Genomic DNA, 22,750 nt, shown 5'->3' on the forward strand with positions numbered 1-22,750 from the left:
CATACCCCGGGCCGAAGGCGGCGCCAAACCGCTGGGTCATCGGGGCTGCCCGAGTTCAGTTTTCAATAGAGATTATGTGCTAGTGCCTGACGAGCAAATGCTTCTTTATTTAAAAAAAAAAAAAAAAAAAAGATAGAAATTGCTTGGCAAGTACGTGAAGGGATTGAGGGAACAGGTCAGTATCTGATTACGGGAGAGTGCGTAGGATGTAATACAGATGTATCAGATTATGCCCAATGGAGACCACTTTTTCCCGAGGGGATTCAGACCCCCCTCACCGGTGTCTAGGAGGCTGGCTCAAGGCGCTGATGAAGGTGCAGGGAGTTTCCCATCAGCCCCTTCGGCTTGCTCAGGCCTCCTAACAGCACCTCCCAGAGTGCTCCGGGGCTCCCCAGTCACGTGACGCGGGTGGTTAGGCTCGACCAGAGGGAAGCTGATGCGCAGTCCAGGCGGCGGGGGCTACTACTCTTTCTTCCCACCTCCCTAACGCCCAGTCCTGCGTGATCTCGCGTGAAACGAGGAATATCTTCTCGCGAGAGCTAGGTCGGGCTCCCTCCAGGACCGCCTCCGTGGAGAGGAGGAGGAGGAGGAGGAGGAGGAGGCGGAGGCGGAGGAGGAGGAGGAGGCCCCGTCGCGGCCTCCGCCGCCGCCAACGGGGCTGTCCCTATAGCTCCCGATGGAGTTTGAGGTCGTGAAACCGCCGCCGAGCTCTGCCCCGGCGAGACGAGGCGCCTCCGTCGCCGAGCCGCGCCGTCGCGGGGCTCCCGGGAGCGGCCCTTAGCGACCCCGCCCGGGCCCCCACAGGTAGGGCGGGGGCGGGCACGATGCGGCTCGGGCCCTAGCTCGGGTCCCCAAGCCCCCGGCGGTCGGGCGGGAGGCCGGGCTCAGCCCGGGGCCTGTGTGCTGTTGCCGGTGGCCCGAGGGTTGGGCACTGAGGGCCGCACCTGACACTCGGACGAGCCCGCAGCCCGGGGCCTGCGGAGGCCCCTCTCGGGTAGGGCTTTATCAACACGGAGCGCCCGGCGCAAATGGCCACCTCCCTTCGACGCCCGCCCAGGGGAAGCCTCTGACCCCCAGGAGCCCACCCCAGCGAAGGCCACGTTCCCTCTCCCTTCTCTACCCCAGCTTGGCGAGAGGGGTTTTGGAGGAGCTCCCGAAACCACGCCGGCCCGCTGCGAGCTGTTGGGCTCTCGGTGCTGGGGCTTCCCGAGCTCGCTGCGCAGGGATGGTGGAGGCGACCCGAGTGGTAAATAGGGAGCGCGGCCGAACAATGCCCTGGGAGGGCTCAACCTCCCGGGACGGAGGCGGCCCGAGCAGAGTGGTCGGTCGCCCAGTGGCTGGGACGGAGCGGCGGCCTGAAACGCGGCCAGCGAATTCTGCGATGGCTTTCTTCTTCCCCCCCTTTCATCCTTCCTTCTTGGGGAAGCCTCTTGAGGAGACTCTTCCACCATCTTAGAGGAACGGTGGAAAGCATCTTTGTTTCTTAGAAGCAGCTCTACTTTTTTCTCTGCCCTTAGCTTTCAGGAAGGGAGAACCGGAGAGGAGCTGTCACGTCCACTCTAATCACGGAGGAGTTGAAGATACCGGTAGATAGAACCTTGACACCAAAATAGTCCACAAGTCATCACTGACATAAAGTAGATCTAATCTCGTGATTCCCCAGCCTGTTTTATTTTTAAATGACCACCTAGGACCTTCCTTCCCATTCCTGCTCTCTCCTCACCGGGGCCCCTTCTTTTTTTTTTTTTTATTTTTATTTTTATTTTTATTTTTTTTTTATTCCTTTTAATTGGCCCAAACTGCTGTGATTAAAATGACTTTTTATTCCAAATAAAGTGCTTGAGTAATCCTTTTTCCGTTTTTGCGTTAGCCGAATCCTAAGTTCCAATAGGAACTTTTGATTAACCTGAGAATGCACACATTACTCACTAGTCTGATAGAATTTCATCCAAAAGCAAAGAAACAAATGTCTTGGTTAGCCTGTGCCGTCTTTTTTAGTCAAATACACAAATTTAGTTAAGGCTTGTTCAGACGTTAAGACAAGTTCATGGATTGTGTCATTATTAACCTTTTAGTTATCTAAGATGCTACACCACTGGTACGACGTCCCTTTCTTGTGTTTACTTCCACATTTAATTTTTGAAGGAATAGAGGCCATTAGATGCTGTCAAATTTTTAATGTTGCTGTTTTTTGTTGATTTGGAGATTGGCGTTTTCCAAATTTTAGAGCTTGGAAAATTGCTAGAAGGACAAAATGTTGGGCATATATTCCAAACATGTTCAGGAAAAGCAGATGTTAGAATTCAAATTGCCTCCTATTCTTTGAAGATTTTCATTCCAATCATGTTCATTAGTGGATCCTTTGAGTTACTCCTGATCTGTTATTACCGTTGTATTGACCTGATATACGACTTATATCCTTTGTTCATACGTTACCATTAATTCACTCTCTGCTTTTGTAATTTCCTATATCTTCCAGTCTGAAAAAGCTAACAAAAATTCTTTTTGGGGGGGAATGTATTCTTTAACGCAAAAGTGTGTGTTCAGAAATAGAACTTCAGTGTTGTATGCAGTACCTTAGAATGCTAAATAAACTTATAACAAGGCCTTATTATGATAAGCACTTATTGTTTTGGTTGGACTGCATTGAAGTTTCACTTTCTAGTTATGGAAAAAGGAAGCATGTGGTAAAATAAAGCTAGCTGAAAATTAAAAGTAATGTTTTGCATCCAGTCTAGTAAGTTTTGAGTTACATCTTTATGTTTTTCAAGTTTTCTAGTTTTATGAAAAGTTCTTAACTGTATTTGTGACTTTCACCTCAAATTCTTAAAAAAAAAAAAATTAGTTTTGGCTATTACTTTGTAATGTTAAGTACTTTGGAGTTGCACTGTTCAATACAAGCCAATAGCCATATGTGGCAATTGAGCACTTGAAATGTGGCTAGTGTGAATTGAGATGTGGTATAAATGTAAAATAAAATACACACCAGGTTTCAGAGATGTAGTACAAAAAAAAAAAAAGAATTTAAGCTATCATAATAATTTTTTTATATTGATAACGTGTTGAAGTGATATTTTGGGTAAATTAGGTTAAATTATGGTAAAATTAATTTCATCTGTCTTTTCCTTCTTTAATATTACTACTAGAAAACTTTAAATTACTTGTGGTTTACATTGTGTTTCTATTAGACAGCACTGTTTAAAACAGCACTGAATAAAAGTACACACATGAAAGCCAAAAATTTCCTGACAGTATATCATCTTGCAATCAGAATAATCAAAAGGCTAGGGACTTTGATTATCCAGTGGCCATTATTTCTTAGGCAGAAGTGAGTAATTTAAGTTCTGTCTCAACAATAAGTATTGTTCGTGTCTTGTCATAACTAAAGCAAAATTTTATTGGATATGCTAATTAAAATAGAAAATTATCCCATTAGTGTTATACTAGAAGACACAGGAAGTTAAATCTTACACTGATTTAAAAACTGAGTTCAGCCTCAGAGTGGATTTAAGAAAAAGACTTTAAGTCCTATATCTTTCCTAACTTATACTAAAATCACTTGTAATAGTCTTTAAAATTGTACCTCAGTTTCTTTTCCTTCAATCCCTTTAGTATGTTTGAATGCTGAGTATTAGAGTTTGCAGATTATTTCCATTGGTTTTGTTTGCTTGTTTTTATAGGTTAAGGTCTCAATTTTACTGATGTTTTAACTGTCATTTTTGAAGTCCAAAGCTAATTATTTGTAAGGTTTCTGAATTGAGAAGTACTTTTCAGTACTTTTCATTTCAGTAGCTTAAATTCTTCACATGGATGAACTAAAATGAAAACAATGCCTTAATTAATAGACTTGAGCCTTAATGTTTACATTTTTCTGAAGAGAGTTGTAAAATACTCGATTTTTTTGAAGTTATACATTATACACTTTGATTATAGTGAAAGGAGCATAGACTTTATTCTGGCACTTTAAAATCAGGTGATGTAGTCCAGAATTGGCTGTGTGATGTCATGGTGGACTAATAACAAAAAATGGAACTGCTTAGCTGGTGTACAGTTTGCTCTTAATAAAACAGTGTGTAATTTGCATCATATGAGAGATGTCTATTAATTACTCTTCCTATTTTACAAGTTAGTATTCATAACAAGGGAATGTGTTGGAGCTTGAAAAATTACTTGAGGAAAAAAGTATTTAAAGTCCCACATCTAATATAGAGTTTCTTCTTTGCTTTATCTTGTTATCCTCCTTCAATTTTACTAACTAGTAACTGAAAGTTACTTAGGTAATACAAGTAATTTAATTGGAATGTATTTCTTAAATAGTCTTTTATGTACTTAGAGTTGTGGGCTTTTTGTTTGAGTTTTGGCTTTTTATTTTTATTTATTTATTTATTTATTTTAAGATTTTATTTATTCATGAGAGACACAGAGAGAGAAGCAGGCTCCCTGTGAGGAGGAGCCGGATGCGCAGGACAGATTCCCAGGATCCAGGATCCCGGGATCACGACCTGAGCCAAAGGCAGATGCTCAACCACTGAGCCACCCAGGTGCCCCAAGTTTTGGCTTTTTAATCCACTTTATCTCAGTTTGAGATGCTTTGGGGAGTATCTTCAGGTTGGATACTTAATTAACTATAAGTGTTATTAGCAATTTAGGCTTCCATAGCGTCAAGTAAGTCATTATGGAATTATTAGTGTAAATCTAGAAGTTTTACACATCAGTATATATTCTTAGCTTGTGATGGCTCATTTAGATGCTTGTTAAATTATAAAGATAATAGGTTATTTATCATTTTTGGTTATAAAAATACTTCCTGCGTAAATATTTACAAAATGCTTTTTTTAAAGAAATGAAAGTTTTTGGTTTTGTTTTTTTTTAAAGGAAGAAATTTTTAAAAAAGGAAGAAATGAAAGTCACTTTTGCCATCACGAACTAAACATTTCGGTGGACTATGTAAGCTGCTTCTGTGTCTTAGATGAAATTTTATTTTGTCTTAACTGAGGAATCTAGAATTTATTGATAATGGTACTGAAAAAAAACATTTAAAAAATCAAATTTTTCCTTATGTCTTATTAAATAAGGAAAATTTAGTATATACGTTTCTTGTCAGAAAATTAGACTCTGACACATAACAGGAGAATTTGGCAGAATTACGAATTTTGGCAGAATTTTTCTTTTTTTAAAAGGTATTGATTCAGTTTCTATTAGAAATCAAACTTCTCGATATTAATTATATTACAGTATCTGATGTTTGCAAACCTAAAAACACATGTGGGATATTATAACATTAAACTGTCAAGTATATTCTGGGCAGCCCAGGTGGCTCAGCGGTTTAGCGCCACCTTCAGCCCAGGGCCTGATCTTGGAGACCCGGGATCGAGTCCCACGTCGGGCTCCCTGCATAAAAAAACTGTCAAGTATATTCTGGAGTAGTTTGAAATACTTGAAAACTAACAGATGAGGGGCACCTGGGTGGCTTAGTGGTTGAGCGTCTGCCTTTGGCTTGGGTCATGATCCCGGGGTCCTGGGATCGAGTCCTACATCGGGCTCCCCGTGGGGAGCCTGCTTCTCCCTCTGCATATGTCTCTGCCTCTCTGTGTCTCTCATAAATACCTAAATAAAATCTTTAGAAGAAGGAAAAAAAGAAAACAGGTGAAAGAAAATAGGAAAGATAGCATTTTTATGTTTAGTTCAAACTTAAACAGTTTCCCCCACCCCCAACTCATTTACTAATGCAAAGCATTTGAGGGTGATCTTGGAAAAAGAAATAAGGAAAGAGTATTTGCAACTAGTTTCCTCTTACCTGGTGGCTGTGATACCCTAACCCACAAAATTAGCATTTCCAAACAGGTGGCCATTATGAAAAAATAGATGCAGTGCCTTGTTTTGATAAATACTTTTTTGGTTCCGGTTATTAACTAAATTAGGACTCTCAGTAGATTTAAGATAAAATGCTGCCTTCTTCCTCAAAGGCCTTTACTTTGTATTATTCTACAGCCTAGAAAACTGAAAATTTTTAAATGTGAAATAGTTTCAAGAAATGATCACCTGTTTAGTGTTTATCTCTAAAGTTGAAAGCAGACTAACCAGGTTTAAAAGATTGATGGCATTAATAGATGTGGCAATGTACAGGTAAAAGGTATAAAATAAGTATAATTTGCAAGTTTTGGCTAGTTTAAAAATAAAGATATTAAATACTTAAAGAAAGATATTAGATACTTTACATTATAGCTGAGGAGAAATTTGTACAGGGTGTTTTTTATATAACAAGCCCTGTGATTCATTTACCAAGACATTTTTTGAAACCTTAGTTTTTGTGAACATAAAAGCAAAATAAAGGCTAACATAATTCTTCATTTGGATGTAGAGATATTGGAGAATCAGTTATATACTTTTCTGTCTTAATCTGACTATAGTTTTAAACATCTTATTTCTGTAGAATTAAGATATTTGGGTTGGTAAACATTCTTATGAAATAAAATATTGGCTGTTTAATTGCCCTAAATACCTAGATTTCTGTTCACCAGAGAGCCTTTGTCAGACTTATGTAAGCTTTGAAAGGGAAGATATGAAAAATTTGTGAAATGTAGAGTGTTAAAGTTAGGTATCAAGATTTTAAATTAGTGTACAGTACAGTTTTGGCACTAAAATTTTTATTTTATTAAAAATCATAGAATGAACATTTTAATCCTAGGAAAAAGAATTCTATCATTTTTCTCATATGCCTTTTAATCATATATAAAGATAAAAATTTATATTTTGCTTTTTTTCCTGCTTAGAATTATTAGATGAGAATATTGCTTTATTCTTCTATATCTTGCTCATTGGACCTGACAGTTTTGGGTTGTGTATCTATATATCTATCTCACTAAGATATATGTGATTTGTAAGACAATTTTTTTTTTAATTTTGGCACCGTATTTCTGTATTTTAAGGTTAGCATTTTTTTTTTCCATTTTTGGACAAACTGCTCTACCATCATCTCACATACTTTGGTTTTCAGTACCTTTGTTAGCCATTTAGTCAGATCTTCACCAGAGATTTCCTCTTTTGTGAAGCTGCCAAGCTGAACATATCCTTGACTAACTTGGTCATTCAAGTGGCTGTTTCTTCATGCTTTACTCACTATGATATTCTTTGGATTAATAGTTTTCAAAGTCCAATAACTCTTAGGCCATTTCTTAATGTGTTTAAGGGTGGTAGCTATCCAAAAACTCAGAATCCAAAGTAATTTCTATTCCTAAAAATGAAACATGGAAAGTTAATCTACATATTTGATGTGGTCATCAAGAAAAATATATAAAAGCTTTGGTAGCTATTATTTGACCAACCAATATAAATATGTTTAGTTGAAAAGGACACTATGGGGCAGCCCGGGTGGCGCAGCGGTTTAGCGCCACCTTCAGCCCAGGGAGTGATCCTGGAGACGGGGGATCAAGTCCCACATCAGGCTCCCTTGCATGGAGCCTGCTTCTCCCTAGGCCTGTGTCTCTGCCTCTCTCCCTCTGTCTCTCTCTCTGTCGCTCATGAATAAATAAATAAAATAAAATATTTTTTTAAAAAAGGACACTATGCAGATGTTGTTTCTGGAGAAAATTTTAGAAATTTAACAAATTCAGCAAATAGATTTAAAGAAAAGGACATCCAAAGCATATGAAATTATTCAGGGTGTTTTAGATTTTGAAACTGTGATGGTTGACTTAAGCAGTTAACTCTTAAAAGGTGAATGATGAATATGTGGTTAATTCTTACTTTTGTCCGTTTCCAGCTTACAAAACACTACACAGCAAAATAATGATCTGCTAGACTGCTAACCCGAGCATCCAGCTTCTACAATGCCTGTGCAGGCAGCTCAATGGACAGAATTTCTGTCCTGTCCAATCTGCTATAATGAATTTGATGAGAATGTGCACAAACCCATCAGTTTAGGTTGTTCACACACTGTTTGCAAGACCTGCTTGAATAAACTTCACCGAAAAGCTTGTCCTTTTGACCAGACTGCCATCAACACAGACATTGATGTCCTTCCTGTCAACTTTGCACTCCTCCAGTTAGTGGGAGCCCAGGTAAGCTTTCAAGATTGTACTAATTTGGTATATTTAATAATTATGGAACTTTGTTTATTAAGGGGTACAAATGTGTCTAGTGATACTTGAAACATCAAAAATAGTCAGTGTCCCTGATACCATGATTGTATTCTGCAAAAGATTTTCTCTAGATAATGTTATAAATCCTTATGCAAAACCATAAATCCCATTATAGTTATGTATTTCTTTGTGTTCAGTGCACTGGTCAACATATATAAGTGACTTGGTGGATAAGGAGCATTTTAAAATAAGCATGTATAAGCATTTATTCATTAGGTGATATGAAAAGAAATATAATCTAAGCTTTGGCTAGATATCAACCAGCTAGGACCAAATGCAGGTTTTTAACTTCACTTGACTTTTAGGATAATATTACAAATAAGAACATAAAGTCTAGAGCAGCCCCGGTGGCGCAGTGGTTTGGCGCCGCCTGCAGCCCGGGGTGTGATCCTGGAGACCCGAGATCAAGTCCCATGTCGGGCTCCCTGCATGGAGCCTGCTTCTCCCTCTGCCTGTGTCTCTGCCTCTCTCTCTCTGTGTCTCTCGTGAATAAATAAATAAAATCTTTAAAAAAAAAAAAAAAAGAACATAAGGTCTATTTAGGGGCATATATATAGAAAACCAATTTCCAGAGTATCAATAATAAATTCTACACCGTTTTTTTTTTTTTTAATTTTTTTAATCTATTTATGATAGCCACAGAGAGAGAGAGAGAGAGAGAGAGAGAGGCAGAGACACAGGCAGAGGGAGAAGCAGGCTCCATGCACTGGGAGCCCGATGTGGGACTCGATCCCGGGTCTCCAGGATCGCGCCTTGGGCCAAAGGCAGGCACCAAACCACTGCTCCACCCAGGGATCCCCTACACCGTTTTTTTATGTTCACGTGTTATAAAATTAATATTTCTTGTTTATAATCATTTTACTGGATCAGGCCAAAACTCTATACTTAGAATAATTTCCATTCAATGAGAGTTTGCTTTATGTTAGGTATGATAGTATTCAAGATCTATTAGTACTAATTCTTACTGTAGCTCTTTAGATAGTTATTATCCACATTTTACAAGTGAGAAAGAAGATGAAATTCTGTACATCATGTCCTATATATTAAAGTAAGAAAACAAGGACTTTTCTGATTAATCATTTCTTAGAAAATTCAACAAATTAAAAATATTACATTCTTTTAGTATCTTGTTATTTCAAGTTTTTTATTTATTTTTTTAAAAATATTTATTTATTTATTTATTTATTCATAGAGAGAGAGGCAGAGACACAGACAGGCAGAGGGAGAAGCAGGCTCCATGTGGGGAGCCCGATGTGGGACTCGATCCCGGGTCTCCAGGATCATACCCTTGGCTGCAGGCGGCACTAAACCGCTGTGCCACTGGGGCTGCCCCAAGTTTTTCTTTTAAAACACATTTCTGAGCAACCCCGGTGGCTCAGCGGTTCAGTGCGGCCTTCACCCCGGGGCCGGATCCTGGAGACCCTGGATCGAGTCCTGCGTCAGGTTCCCTGCATGGCGCTTGCTTCTCCCTCTGCCTGTGTCTCTGCCTCTCTCTCCCTCTCTGTCATGAATAAATAAAATCTTAAAAAAAAAAAATTTATTTTCAATGCTCATAATCCAGTTAGACACTCTGAAATCAAGGTGCATCTATAATCAATAGTATGTCATAATTGGCAGGAGTTTTTCTTAATGGCACATAAAATAACAGTGCCTTTTACAGACAGTGGCATCTTAGATACAATAAAATATGGTAGACTCTAATAATACTAGCTATCTGCCGTTTATTTAGCATCTGCTATATAGGCCAGGTATTATGTTTTGTGGTTTATAAATGTCCTCTCAATTGGTCCTTAATAGCCTGCAGGCCCATACAGTGAGATTTCTATTACCTTTATTTATTTATTTTTAATATTTTATTTATTCATGAGAGACACACAGAGAGAGAGAGGCAGAGACACAGGCAAAGGGAGAAGCAGGCTCCATCCATGGAGCCCGATGCGGGACCGGATCCCAGGACCCCAGGATCATGACCTGAGCAGAAGGCAGACGCTCAACTGCAGAGCCACCCAGGCGTCCCTTCTATTACCTTTAAAACCCCACCTGCAGACTTTCTGCTTAAGCTATATTGCTTCATAGCCAGTTGTTAAATATGCCATACATGTTCTCACCTGAGGGATTTTGTTGCGACTCTTATCTCTGTGTAGAATGTTTATTACCTCTCCTCTCTCAAGTCTTTATTCAAATGTCATGATTCCCAAGGTAGCCTGTCCTGATGACCCCCTGCTAAAACTGTTAACTACTCTCGACTTTCCCAATACCGCCCCCATCCTTGCTGTGTCTATCATACTACCTATTTATTTATTATGTTTTTTAATATATTAGCTCCATTCTCTCTTCACGAGATTGTAAGCTCTACAAGGGGCAAGCAGTTGTGCCTGTTTTGTGCACTGATAGATGCCCAATACCCAAAACTGTGTTTGGAACATGTTAAGCACTCCATAAATACAAATATTTGTTGAATTAAATTGAATTCTCATAATGGCAATATGAAATAGGGATTTTCGTCTCCATTTTTCAGGGAGGAAAACCATGAGCTGGAGCAGTTAAATGATTTACTCAAGGTCACTCATAGAAGTGGCAGAGCTATAGTTTATGCCCAAATGTTGACCTTTCATTAATACTAGTACATCTTGGGGTACCTGGGTCGCTCAGTCAGTTGAGCATAGGACTTTTGATCTCAGCGCAGGTCCTAATCTCATAGTTGTGAGTTCAAGGCCCACATTGGAAGCCCAGCATGGAGCCTACTTAAATAAAAAATACTGTCTTGTTCTACCAAAAGGAGACAAACCGTTATCGATAAATACAGTAAATGAATTACATAGTGAGAAGGTGCTAAGTACTTTTTTTCCTGTTTATTTTAAAATACTTTAACTTGTAAAAAGTAGTGCACAGAGAACCTGTATAATTTTCTGTAGCTTCCCTTAATGTTAACATCTGTCAAAATTGTAGCATAGTTATCAATCTTAAGACATTAACATTATAGAATATTATTAACTACCTGCTGCTTTTTCCATTTATTACTACATTGAGCCCCTGCTATTAAGTATGATAAACTTGGTTCTTGGAAAGCAGTTTGGCTAGGTGTTCGGTTTTAATTTTATTTAAAGTACTTTGATGTATTGTCTCTGTATTATAATTTTATACTCACCAAGATTATTATCAAATATGTAAGTAATAGTTCCATGAGCTGGATGAATGTATTTCCTCAATTTTTCTTTTTTTTTTTTAGGTACCAGATCATCAGTCAATAAAGTTAAGTAATCTAGGTGAGAACAAACACTATGAGGTTGCAAAGAAATGTGTTGAGGATTTGGCACTCTACTTGAAACCACTAAGTGGAGGTAAAGGTAGGTTCATAAAAAGTGTTTTTACTGGTGAGCAGGATTTGGTAACATTTCCTTTGAAAGACTTAATACTCTATCAAATAATTTTGACTCTTAAAAAATGAGTTTGGACAACTTTTGGAAAACGTTTTGTTGGAGAGCATTATATTTTCTTCTGAAAATAACTAATATTGTTACTATTTTAAGAATTCATCAGATACTACATATTGAGATTTCTACAGTATTTGTATTCATTAAAATAATACTGCTGTAGCAGAATATCAATTTTAATAAGTCCTGCTAAGAATTTCATATATTCAATCATTCAATTTTATTGAGCATTTATCATGGTTAGGGTCCCTGCCTAACCCTCCCTCACAGAGCCCACAGTCTATCAGGGGAGATAGGCATATAAGTACAATAAATTACTTTTAAGTGTTTGACAGAAACAGAATTCTATTTTTATTTTTATTTATTTATTTTTTTTACAGAATTCTATTTGATTATCACTGCATACCTGGTGACCCACACATCTTAGATGAATCAATCAAGTATTATTTTATACCTGCTCTATGCTTTGCACTATTGAATATTTAGGACACAGTGATTTCCTTGAGAAACTTAGCCTATCCACCTCCATTCATTCATTCATTCATTCATTCATTGAGCAAATACTGACAAGCATGTACTAAGTGCCAGGCCGTATTTTGGTTCTTGGCATACATGAGTAAAATGCTTGCCCTCAGAGAACTTATGTTTCAGAAAAGAGAGAAAGTATAATAAACGATAAACATAATAAAAATTATATAGTATAATTGATAATTGTTATGGATGTAAAATAATACAGTTAAAGGGATTAGAAAGGTCAGGGTGAGAGGACAAGGGCAGATTGCAATTTTATAGAAGGTGGTTAATGTAGGCTTCATTAAGAAGGTAGCTTCTAAACTTGAAATGAAAGAGGTGAGGTAGTTAACCATGTAGGTTCCTGGGAAAAGACTGTTCCAGAGGGGCAATAAGGATGGAGCACGTAGATGGTACAATCAGTTAAGCATCTGACTGTTGTCGGCTCAGGTTGTGATCTCTGGGTCCTGAGATCAAGCCCCGAGTCAGACTCTATGCTCAGCATGGAATCCACTTGGGATTCTCTGTCTCTCTCTCTTTGTCCCTCCCTCTTGTGCTCTCTCTCTCTCTCAAATAAATAAATAAATCTTAAAGAAAAAAAGAAAAAAAGAAGAAGACTGTTCTCGAAAGGCAATAGCAAAGTCCCTAGTGCATGCCTAGTATCTTCAAAGAACAATAATAGGAGAGTGTGCCTGGAGCAGTGGGAGTGAAGGGGAGACCAGTAGGATATAGATGAAAGGAAGTGGTAAGACCAGATAATGTGCAGACTTGCAAGCCATTTTAAAGATTCGAACTTTTACTCCAAGTGAAATTGGGGAGTCACTCTAGGGTTTTAAGCAGAGGAGTGACACAATCTGACTAATGTTTAAAGGATCTCTCAAGCTTTTCTGTTGAGAATTCAGTGTAGAAGGGAAAGGATAGGAGCAGGGTATTGGTTAATAGGCTAATGGGCCAACATAGTAGCAGTGGAGGTAGTGAGAAGTGAATGGCCTGGAAATACTTTGAAAGTAGAGTCCAGGGCATCTCCTAAATTATTGCGTGTGGGCTGTGAGAAAAAGCAGAATCAAAGAGGATTCCTGGGTTTTAGGGTCTGACCACATAGAAAGAGATTGCCATCAACCTAGATAAGGAATACTGTAGGTAGATCAAGTTTAGATGGGAAGATCAGGAGTTCAGTTTTCATCATGTTATGTTGGAGATGTCAGATCTTCATTTGGATGCTATTGAGTAACCAGTGGATATATGTTAAGGAATGAGGTATAGAAACTGTATGTTTGGGCGTCATTAACATATGAATATAATTTACAGCAACTAATAAGATTGGCTAAGATCATGCACACAGTGAATGTAGATAAAACAAAAACTGAGTTCTGAGGCATTTTAACATTAAGAAGTCAGGAAGAAAAGATGAAATCAGATAAAAAAAAAGACCTGAAATAAAAGGAAAGAAGAAAAGCGAGAGATGGAGTATTCTGGAAGCTAAGTAAAGAAAGTGTTTAAAGGAATTAGGAGTGGTTGTATGTTGAGGGCTGTTGAAAGGTCAGGTAAGGGAAGGACTGCGAATTGACCGTTGACTTAGCAAAGTAGAGGTAATTGTCGTGACAGGCAGTTTTGATAAAGTGATAGGAGCAACAGATTGATTGGAATAGGTTTTAAAGATTGTGATGCAAGGAATTTGGAGATACAGCCATTAGAAACGACAGATACCCACCATTTGCTTCAACGTGGATGGAACTGGAGGGTATTATGCTGAGTGAAGTAAGTCAGTCGGAGAAGGACAAACATTGTATGGTCTCATTCATTTGGGGAATATAAATAATAGTGAAAGGGAATAGAAGGGAAGGGAGAAGAAATGTGTGGGAAATATCAGAAAGGGAGACAGAACATAAAGACTCCTAACTCTGGGAAACAAACTAGGGGTGGTGGAAGGGGAGGAGGGTGGGGGTAAATGGGTGACGGGCACTGAGGGGGGCACTTGACGGGATGAGCACTGGGTGTTATTCTGTATGTTGGTAAATTGAACACCAGTAAAAAATAAATTTATTTTAAAAAAAAGGAATTTGGAGATAGTGAATATAGACAATACTAGAGATTTGCTACAAAAGAGAAGAAAGAAATGGGGCAGAACTGGTAGGTGAAAAGCAATGAATAAAAAGATTTATTTTGAAGATGGATGAAATAACAGCATGCTTTCTTTTTTTGTCTTGCTGATGGAAGTAGTCAAATAGAAAGGGAAGAAGTAATGATGTCAGAGAGAGGAAAGAATTGCTGGAGCATATCCTTGAGTTAGGAAAATGGATTGTGATCTTAGAGTTTGCCATTAAATTCTATTCCAAACGTCATGTATGTAATAAAATTAGAGCTGTTATTAAACTTTTCATTAACTGGATGGAAAACAGGCTAAATAAACCCAGAATAGCCTTTTTTTTTTTTTTTTATTTAAGATTTATTTATTTACTCATGAGAGACACACAGAGAGAGGCAGAGACACAGGCAGAGGGAGAAGCAGGCTCCACGCAGGAAGTGCGACGTGGGACTCGATCCCGGGTCTCCAGGATCACACCCCAGGCTGCAGGCAGCGCTAAACCGCTGCGCCACCGGGGCTGCCCCCAGAATAGTCTCTTGAGGGACACATGCAACCCAGAAAACAGGATACCTAGATAAAATTTGAAGTAACTAAAAATTAGACTCCTGTTACCACAGAATAGTAATACTCTTGTTAAAACAGTGAAAGTACCTTACAGAGGACTCATTACAAATTATGGCTTCGTAGTTAAGTATGGATAATGAAAATTGACTTGTTTTATTTAATTGAAAAACTTTGTTTCCTTCCTCTTAAAGGTGTAGCTAGTTTGAATCAGAGTGCACTGAGCCGTCCAATGCAAAGGAAACTGGTGACGCTTGTAAACTGTCAACTGGTGGAGGAAGAAGGTCGTGTAAGAGCCATGCGAGCAGCCCGTTCACTTGGAGAAAGAACTGTAACAGAACTAATATTACAGCACCAGAATCCCCAGCAATTGTCTGCCAACCTGTGGGCTGCTGTCAGGGCTCGAGGATGCCAGTTTCTAGGACCAGGTAGGATAGATCACCGTCTTTTCTCTTACTGGCTATCAGGGTTAGAGGATGCCAATTTCTAGAGTTAGTTGAGAATCCTGAGACTTAACCCGTCTTTATTTATACATATAAATATAGACATAATTAAACCAGTTTTCGTAATCATAATCTATGTGACAGTACTGTAGCATTTTAGAATAAATTTCTCATTTAATCTTTAGCAGCTTTTGAAAGAAGTGACACAGATCCAATTTTATAATTTAAAAAATCGAGTTAGAGAGGCCTGATATTATTATACAGGTAGTAAGTAAAGGAAAAATAAAGTTTTTTAATGAAAAAATTTTAATTGTCTTTAAAACTTGGAAGACAAATTATACACACAAACATACAAATCACCAGGGATAATGCCTTCATAGTTATTTCCACCTACATTCCACTTAAAAAATCTTTACCTATACCAAGGTTATGAATGAAGTACACTTTTCTGTTACCTTTTAGAAGCTTTATTGTTTTACCTTTCTGATTTAGAGCTACAGTCAGGTAGAATTTTGTGTGTGACTGTGTGTAAAGGAAACTTTTTAAACAAGTGCATTGAGACAACTGAATAGACATGTGGAAAAAGACAAAATTAGATCTATTTCTCATACACCATAGCTACTTAAACATCAAAGTAAAAATAAATGACAAACTTAGAAAATGTTTTTATTATATCACAAAGGACTAATAAAACTAATACGTAAGGTACTTCTAAAAACTCAGAAAAAGACACCAACCACCCAACTGAAGATTGGCAAAAGACGTAAACAGAAAATGCACAAGAAAAAGTAATGTAAAAGGCCCTCAAACATCTAAAATATACTCAGTGTTTCTCTAACAAGAGAAATATACATGAAAATTATATTAACCATTTCTCACATATCAGATTGACAGAATTCAAAAGGTTGACAATATTTGTTTTCAGGGCTGTTGATGTTTTCCGTGATGCAATTAAAAAATATAGTCAAATATCAGTCTTTTCAGTTACTACTTCTGGATTTGGAGTAAAAAAAAAAAAAAAAACAAAACGTTTCCTATACTAAGTTACAGAGGAATTCATGCTTGTATTTTTTTTTTAAGATTTTATTTATTTATTCATGAGAGACAGAGAGAGAGAGGCACAGACACAGGCAGAGGGAGAAGCAGGCTCCATGCAGGGAACCCGACATGGGACTCAATCCCGCGTACCCAGGATCACACCCCGGGCTGAAGGCAGCGCTAAACTGTTAAGCCACCCAGGCTGTCCATGCTTGGTATTTTTTACAGTTGTATGATTTATTTTTTAATAATTATTTATGACCTATTTGAAATTTAAGTAGCTATGGTGTTAATGTCATCAGGAACTAAGATTTTCAGCATTACAAAAAAAAAATACAAGTATGAAGTCAAAGAATTTATATAAAAACCCTTTGATCTTAAATTTGAATTGTCACTGTAAGTACAGGCTCATTTACTTTTCTTCCTCTAAAAATGCCTATTCTCTAGGTCTGCCCACTGGGCTTAGAAGCAGTGAGTAGCCATAACACTCAGATTATGACCCTTAATAAATACCATTGCCCATTAAAAAGAAACCGGGCTCTTTGGATAAATGCCATATTCCAATTCTAGGGTGGGGAAGTACAAGTTGAGCCTGGGAATTCTTGGGGTAGAAAGCACAAAAGCTATCAAAGATCATTGGCATCACATCAAAATAAGTAAATTTGAAGGGTCTCCCGCTGGACGTGAGTGGCACGGTTTGAAAATCAAAATGAATAATGATTAATGGATTGAAAGATAAAATATATGAAAATCCAAGATTTTGTAATGACGGTACAAGAAAAATTAAATGGTTTTCTTTGGCAGTTGCTTAATAATGCCAACACATTATTCTAGAAATTATGAAAGAGTAGAATAAAAGTCAAGCATATTTTTTCTGTCCTTCCTTTACAAACTGTTTTTAAGGACAGTTTCTCAGGACGTTGAATGTAGGTACCTCTTTTAGCAAAATTCCAGCTAATAAATTTAGAAAAAAATGTGTCAAAATTAGAAAAATCACACATTTACAATCTCAAGTCAATTAATGGGTCTACACAAGAATTGTTAGTAGCTGTTAAAACCATTCGATGTGAGGTTGCTGGGAAAATTTACTATAGATGGGTGAGACCTGAACCTAATATCAATCTTAACATTACTAAAAGTGAGACAACTAGGCCTTAATTATCTCCACTTTTAATATATGGAATAACAAGTATGCTTGGCAGAAAAAGAAAATCTCAAAAAACAAAAGCTCATTCTGAATCTAATCAAGCCTGTAGTTTACATGAAATAAAGAAGATAAATGAACATACTTAGGAATACTACAAGCATAAAATAAGCCAAACCAAGAATGTGGGGAAGTGTTTAGAAAAATGATTGTTTTGGGATCCCTGGGTGGCGCAGCGGTTTGGCGCCTGCCTTTGGCCCAGGGCGCGATCCTGGAGACCCGGGATCGAATCCCACATCAGGCTCCCAGTGCATGGAGCCTGCTTCTCCCCCTGCCTGTGTCTATGCCTCTCTCTCTCTCACTGTGTGCCTATCATAAATAAAAAATTTAAAAAAAAAAGAAAAAGAAAAAAAGAAAAATGATTGTTTCTTAAAAAAATTCAGAGAAAAACTGAATTTTCTCTTTAATGAGAGGGTGGAAGGTAGTGGGAAGCTTGTGTGTGTGTGTGTGTGTGTGTGTGTATTTTAAGCCTAAAGGCATATTAACCAAAAGCAATGTATGGACTTTATTTGAATACTTAAGCCAACTATAAGAAGAAATTTTTGAGACAGTGGGAAAAAATTCAACTTCGGATTGAATATTATATGATAATAGGGATATATATTACTTTCTAAAAATGTGATAAAGTTATAAAAATGTTTTTGAAGTCTTTACATGTTAGAAATAAATAATGAATTATTTAAGGGTGAAATGCTATGTTGTCTGGGATTACCTTCAAAACACTCAAACTTCAAAACAAAGCAAACTAGAAAAGTGGGTAGAACTGGCAACAGCTATCTTATGGGATCATGTTATCTCTACTTTTGTATGTTGAAAATTTTCCATAATACAAAGTTAAATTGAAAAATATTTTTAAAAATCCACATTTATATATAATTTAAGAATGTTGTCTTTGGATATTTCCTCATATTTATTTACCTGACCTAAGAAGCACTAGACTGAGTATCAAATATCTTTTGTTCTACTGTTCAACAGCGAAAAGACAACACAATGTAAAAAAAAAATGAGCAAAGAGGGTGAGTAGACATCTCTCCAAAAAAGGTACACAGATGGCCAAAAAGCACATGAAAAGATGCTTAGCATCAGTAGTCATTAAAGAAATGCAAATCAAAATCACAATGAGATACCACTTCATACCAGCTAGGTTTGCCATAATGTAAAAAAATGGAAAAAGATTGTTGGTGAGGATATGTGTGAAACTTGGGAAGTAGAACGGTGCAGCCTCTGTGGAAAATGATTTGGTGGTTCCTCAGAGAGTTAGAGTTACCATATGACCCAGCAGTCCCACTCGTCTGTCTACCCCAAAGAACTGAGAACAGATTCAAACTAAAACTTGTACACCAATTTCACAGCAATATTTGTCACAGTGGTCCAAAAGTGGAAGCAGTCCTCATGTCCATCAGCTGATGAGTGGATAACCAGATGTGCTTTGTCCATAAATAGAATATTATTCAGCCACAGAAAAGAATTCAAAATACATAAAATATTTTCATTTCTATGTAAAGTCAGCATAAAAATTTAAAAAGGATTGGAAATGATACATGTAGGTAAACTTCAATATTATGTTAAGTGAAAGACGCCAGTAAAAAGGTCACACATTCTGTGATTCCATGTATTTGAAGCATCCACAAAGGTAAATTCATAGATTCAGACTGCAGGCTAGTGATTGCCAAAGGCAGTGGGTAGAGGCTATTGGGGAGTGACATAAACCATTATGCTGTAGGTTTCCTAGATAGATCTTATGGTTGTTCATGTGAATTGTATACTTTAAAATGGTTAATTTTATATAAAGTTTACCTCAATTTTTTTAAAAAGTCATTGGTGCAAGTACAGTTTTGCTGCTAACTAGTTGTGAACCTTGACCTCAATACCTCATTTAAAAAAGGATTTGATTTGTAATCCAGATTATAGATGACCTCTCAGCTCTGAAGTTCCCATTTTAATTGAGAACCAGTGCACTTTAAAATTTTAACTTTGCAAGAATAATGCAGAGAATTCTTGTGTACTTTTTATCTACATTTGTTAGTTTTTAATAATTTGTTATATTTGTCATATTATTTGCTCTTTTTCCTGAACCATTTGAGAACATGTTGCATATTTTAGTGCCCTTGTATCCCTTTATACTTCCAATGTTTCCTTAAAACAAGGATACCATTTTATGTAACAACAGTTTATTCATCAGACTCAAAAAAATTTAACTTCTATACCATACTAAAATCTAATTTGTATTTTGTTTTTGTCAATTACCCCAGAAATGTCTTTAATGCAATTTATTTTCTTTCAGAATATAATTCAGGCCAAGATCACTTATTCTGTTTGTCATCTCTTTTCATCTTCTTAAAGAGACTGGAACCATTCTTCAGCCTTTCTGTATGATATTGGTATTCTTGAAGAATACAGGCAGTTATTTTATAAACAATTCCTTAATTTGGGTTTGCCTGATATTCCCTCATGATTAGATTCAGATTATACTATATACACCCCTGGCCGGAAAACAACATAAATTAATACCTTCTTTAGGTGTTGCTCCCAGAGGCTAATATCACTTTAAAATTATGTGCAAAATTGTTCTGTCAGGCAAATTGTCTAATAGTCTCACGCATTAAAGAAAAATGATCATTTATCATGAGACTACTATATGTCCCTTATATGTTATTCAATATGTTAGAGTAATTTCATGTATTTTGTAAATGAGGATTTTTTTCTTCGCACTGTAACATTAACATTATTTAGTTGATCGTTAAATACCTTCAGAAGATACATTTTAAATTCTGTTGACTTGTGTTCTAAATGGTTATTTAATAGAAATTATATTTTGTTTGATTTTTAAGTAAACTGTATTTTTGTATTTGTGAGGTCTTCTTTTTGTGCTAATGAAATAGACTGGATGATGGACCGCCATGAACTAAAACCCAAAGAAGTTTGGCAGACATGATCTGCAAGGTTTCTCATTAATTGTGAATTCATGTTCCTTACTTCTAGCTATGCAAGAAGAGGCCTTAAAGCTGGTGTTGCTAGCATTAGAAGATGGTTCTGCTCTCTCAAGGAAAGTACTGGTACTTTTTGTTGTGCAAAGACTAGAACCAAGATTTCCTCAGGCATCAAAAACAAGTATTGGTCATGTTGTGCAACTACTGTATCGAGCTTCATGTTTTAAGGTAAGTAGCAAGCAACCATCTAGATGTTAGTTGCTTGTATGTGAGACAGAGGCTTTCTAGAATCAGTGTTACCTGGTCTAGAGGCTCCAGGAATACAGAATGCTTTCAAGAGTTGAAAGGAAACTTTGTTTTCCTTCTGCATTGTTTGCATCTGTGATGCTACCTCTTGGGAATAAACATGTGAAGATGTGCATAACACAAAACGGAGCATAAGGAAATAATTTGGTAAACTTGATTCTTGGGATAATGAATGTAGACTAAAGCAGCCTAATTCAAATGAATTTACCATCTTAAAAGGGTAAAAGTATTTAAAGTTGGTAAATGTTTCAACTTCCTGTTATTTTTATCTTATTCCGTGTTGTGATTAGATTACAACCTTTAATCTGAAGATGGCTTATAATGTTGCCTCAGAACAAGAGTGAAAAGTTGAGGTACTTGCCCCACTCTGCATTTAGGTAGTGTGATTTTTGTGTGTGCGTTTTGTTTTGGTGGAGAAGACAGAAAAACCCCAAGATATTTAGAAATGTAGTTTCATTGTCTTTTAGAATTGTGGGTGATTATAGGTACTGAAGGAGGTGGAAAGTAGGCCATATCCTTAAGTTTCTTCATATTTCAAGAGTAGGGGTTGCTACTTAAAAAAAAAAAAAAGTAGGGGTTGCTAGCTGGATCTTGAGAAAGGCCCAAAGACTTGGAACTGTAAAGGTCCTTTGGCTTCTATAAAACATCAAAATTTGAAAGCCAAAGCTTATTTAAGCTATTTTGCTGGTTTTATATATAAGCCCAAGAGTGAAAATAGTACAGACAGAAAAAAATTTTTTCGGCAGACTGCATAGTTTGAAATAACAGGTAATTGCTGATGGAAATCTGTTCAAATGAACTCATTTATCTCCACTAATGAGGCTTGGACACTATCTCCCTGATAGTTATAGTGCTTGATTTTGTACCCTTAGGGCAACAATAGAAATGAATCCCTGATTCCTCAAACATTATGTTTTTGGCTAAGCAGCCAAATTACAGAGATCATTTATCATCCTGAAGTGACAGACTAGGTTCTCACACTGTGTATTCCTGACTTAATGTGTATTTTTTCTTATAGGCATCATACTGCTTTGTGGTTTATGATCATACATCTACAGTTACTACTATCTGACCTTTGAATAACAGTATAGAAAAAGATTTCAATTTTATGCTCTCATTTCATCCTTACTGGCCTCTAGCTTAAAACATTAAAGCAGTGTTTATTTATTTATTTATTTATTTATTTTTAATTTTTATTTATTTATGATAGTCACACAGAGAGAGAGACAGAGAGGCAGAGACACAGGCAGAGGGAGAAGTAGGCTCCATGCACCAGGAGCCCGACGTGGGACTTGATCCCGGGTCTCCAGGATCGTGCCTTGGGCCAAAGGCAGGCGCTGAACCGCTGCGCCACCCAGGGATCCCTAAAGCAGTGTTTAGATTAATAAAAGGATATCATGCTGACTTAACTGCCAAAAGACCTCTCTTGGGTATCGTTTACTCTGATAAAATCATTGTTATCAAAGGTCTTGCCTTGATTTTATAGGCTCAGAGATGTGAACTTTGTGGGTGCATACAGTTCTTCAGGAACGGATGCACCCTTACCAAGGTCACACACAATCGATGATCAATTTTATTAATTTGTAATGAGAAGTGCAACTCTTACATGACTTAAATCATCATATTGTAGATATTTTCCTGCAGAAGAGTATCAGACCTTTGCTTGTTTAGCATGGAATCAGCACAAGGGGAGTTAATGATTCTAACGTTTGATGCAGTGATTCCCAACTAATGATCTGCATCAGAATTATTTATCTGTGGGGTTTTTAAAAGTATACATTCCTGGGTCCCATCCCCAGATATTCTGATTTGGTGTATCTGATATAGGACTTGAGCATTCATATATACTTTTTAAATTGTGTGGTCTTCAAAGCCAGGAATTGTGATTACCTGAAATTGTAGTTTCTAATGCTTCGTGGATGATTTTGATGTGTGGTAGTGAGAACTTTAATATGACCAGGCTCTGTTAGCTACCTGTGTCTTGTCTTTACCACTCAGGTGAATAGATGCTTATGCTGCCTACAAGGCACCCTGTAGCCTACTTGGTATTTGAATCAGTGCTACTGTCATCTGGTTCTTGGGTTTCTTCTATATTTT

General features: G+C 37.3%; 2 protein-coding genes across 6 annotated transcripts in view; both read left to right on the plus strand.

Moving 5' to 3' along the window:
• The first annotated feature begins 236 nt into the window (after nt 1-236).
• LOC119873198 lies at nt 237-2,954 on the plus strand. Its single transcript, XM_038546064.1, has 3 exons — nt 237-314; nt 809-1,246; nt 1,518-2,954. The coding sequence occupies exons 1-3, from the start codon at nt 237-239 to the stop codon at nt 1,611-1,613; spliced, it is 612 nt and encodes a 203-aa protein (XP_038401992.1). The 3' UTR covers nt 1,614-2,954.
• RC3H2 (ring finger and CCCH-type domains 2) overlaps nt 427-22,750 on the plus strand; it is a 61,796-nt gene continuing 39,472 nt past the window's right edge. For 2 of the 5 annotated variants that reach the window (XM_038549445.1, XM_038549444.1), the window contains exons 1-5: nt 431-804; nt 7,763-8,060; nt 11,371-11,488; nt 14,927-15,160; nt 20,400-20,575. In XM_038549445.1, coding sequence (XP_038405373.1) covers nt 7,830-8,060; nt 11,371-11,488; nt 14,927-15,160; nt 20,400-20,575 — 759 coding nt within the window. In that variant the 5' untranslated portion in view covers nt 431-804; nt 7,763-7,829. Of the gene's footprint in view, nt 805-7,762; nt 8,061-11,370; nt 11,489-14,926; nt 15,161-20,399; nt 20,576-22,750 lie in introns of all 5 variants that reach the window. The other 3 variants (XM_038549447.1, XM_038549449.1, XM_038549446.1) reach the window with 3 other exon arrangements.

Source organism: Canis lupus, chromosome 9 (genome assembly GCF_011100685.1).
Source record: "Canis lupus familiaris isolate Mischka breed German Shepherd chromosome 9, alternate assembly UU_Cfam_GSD_1.0, whole genome shotgun sequence".
NCBI lineage: Eukaryota > Metazoa > Chordata > Mammalia > Carnivora > Canidae > Canis > Canis lupus.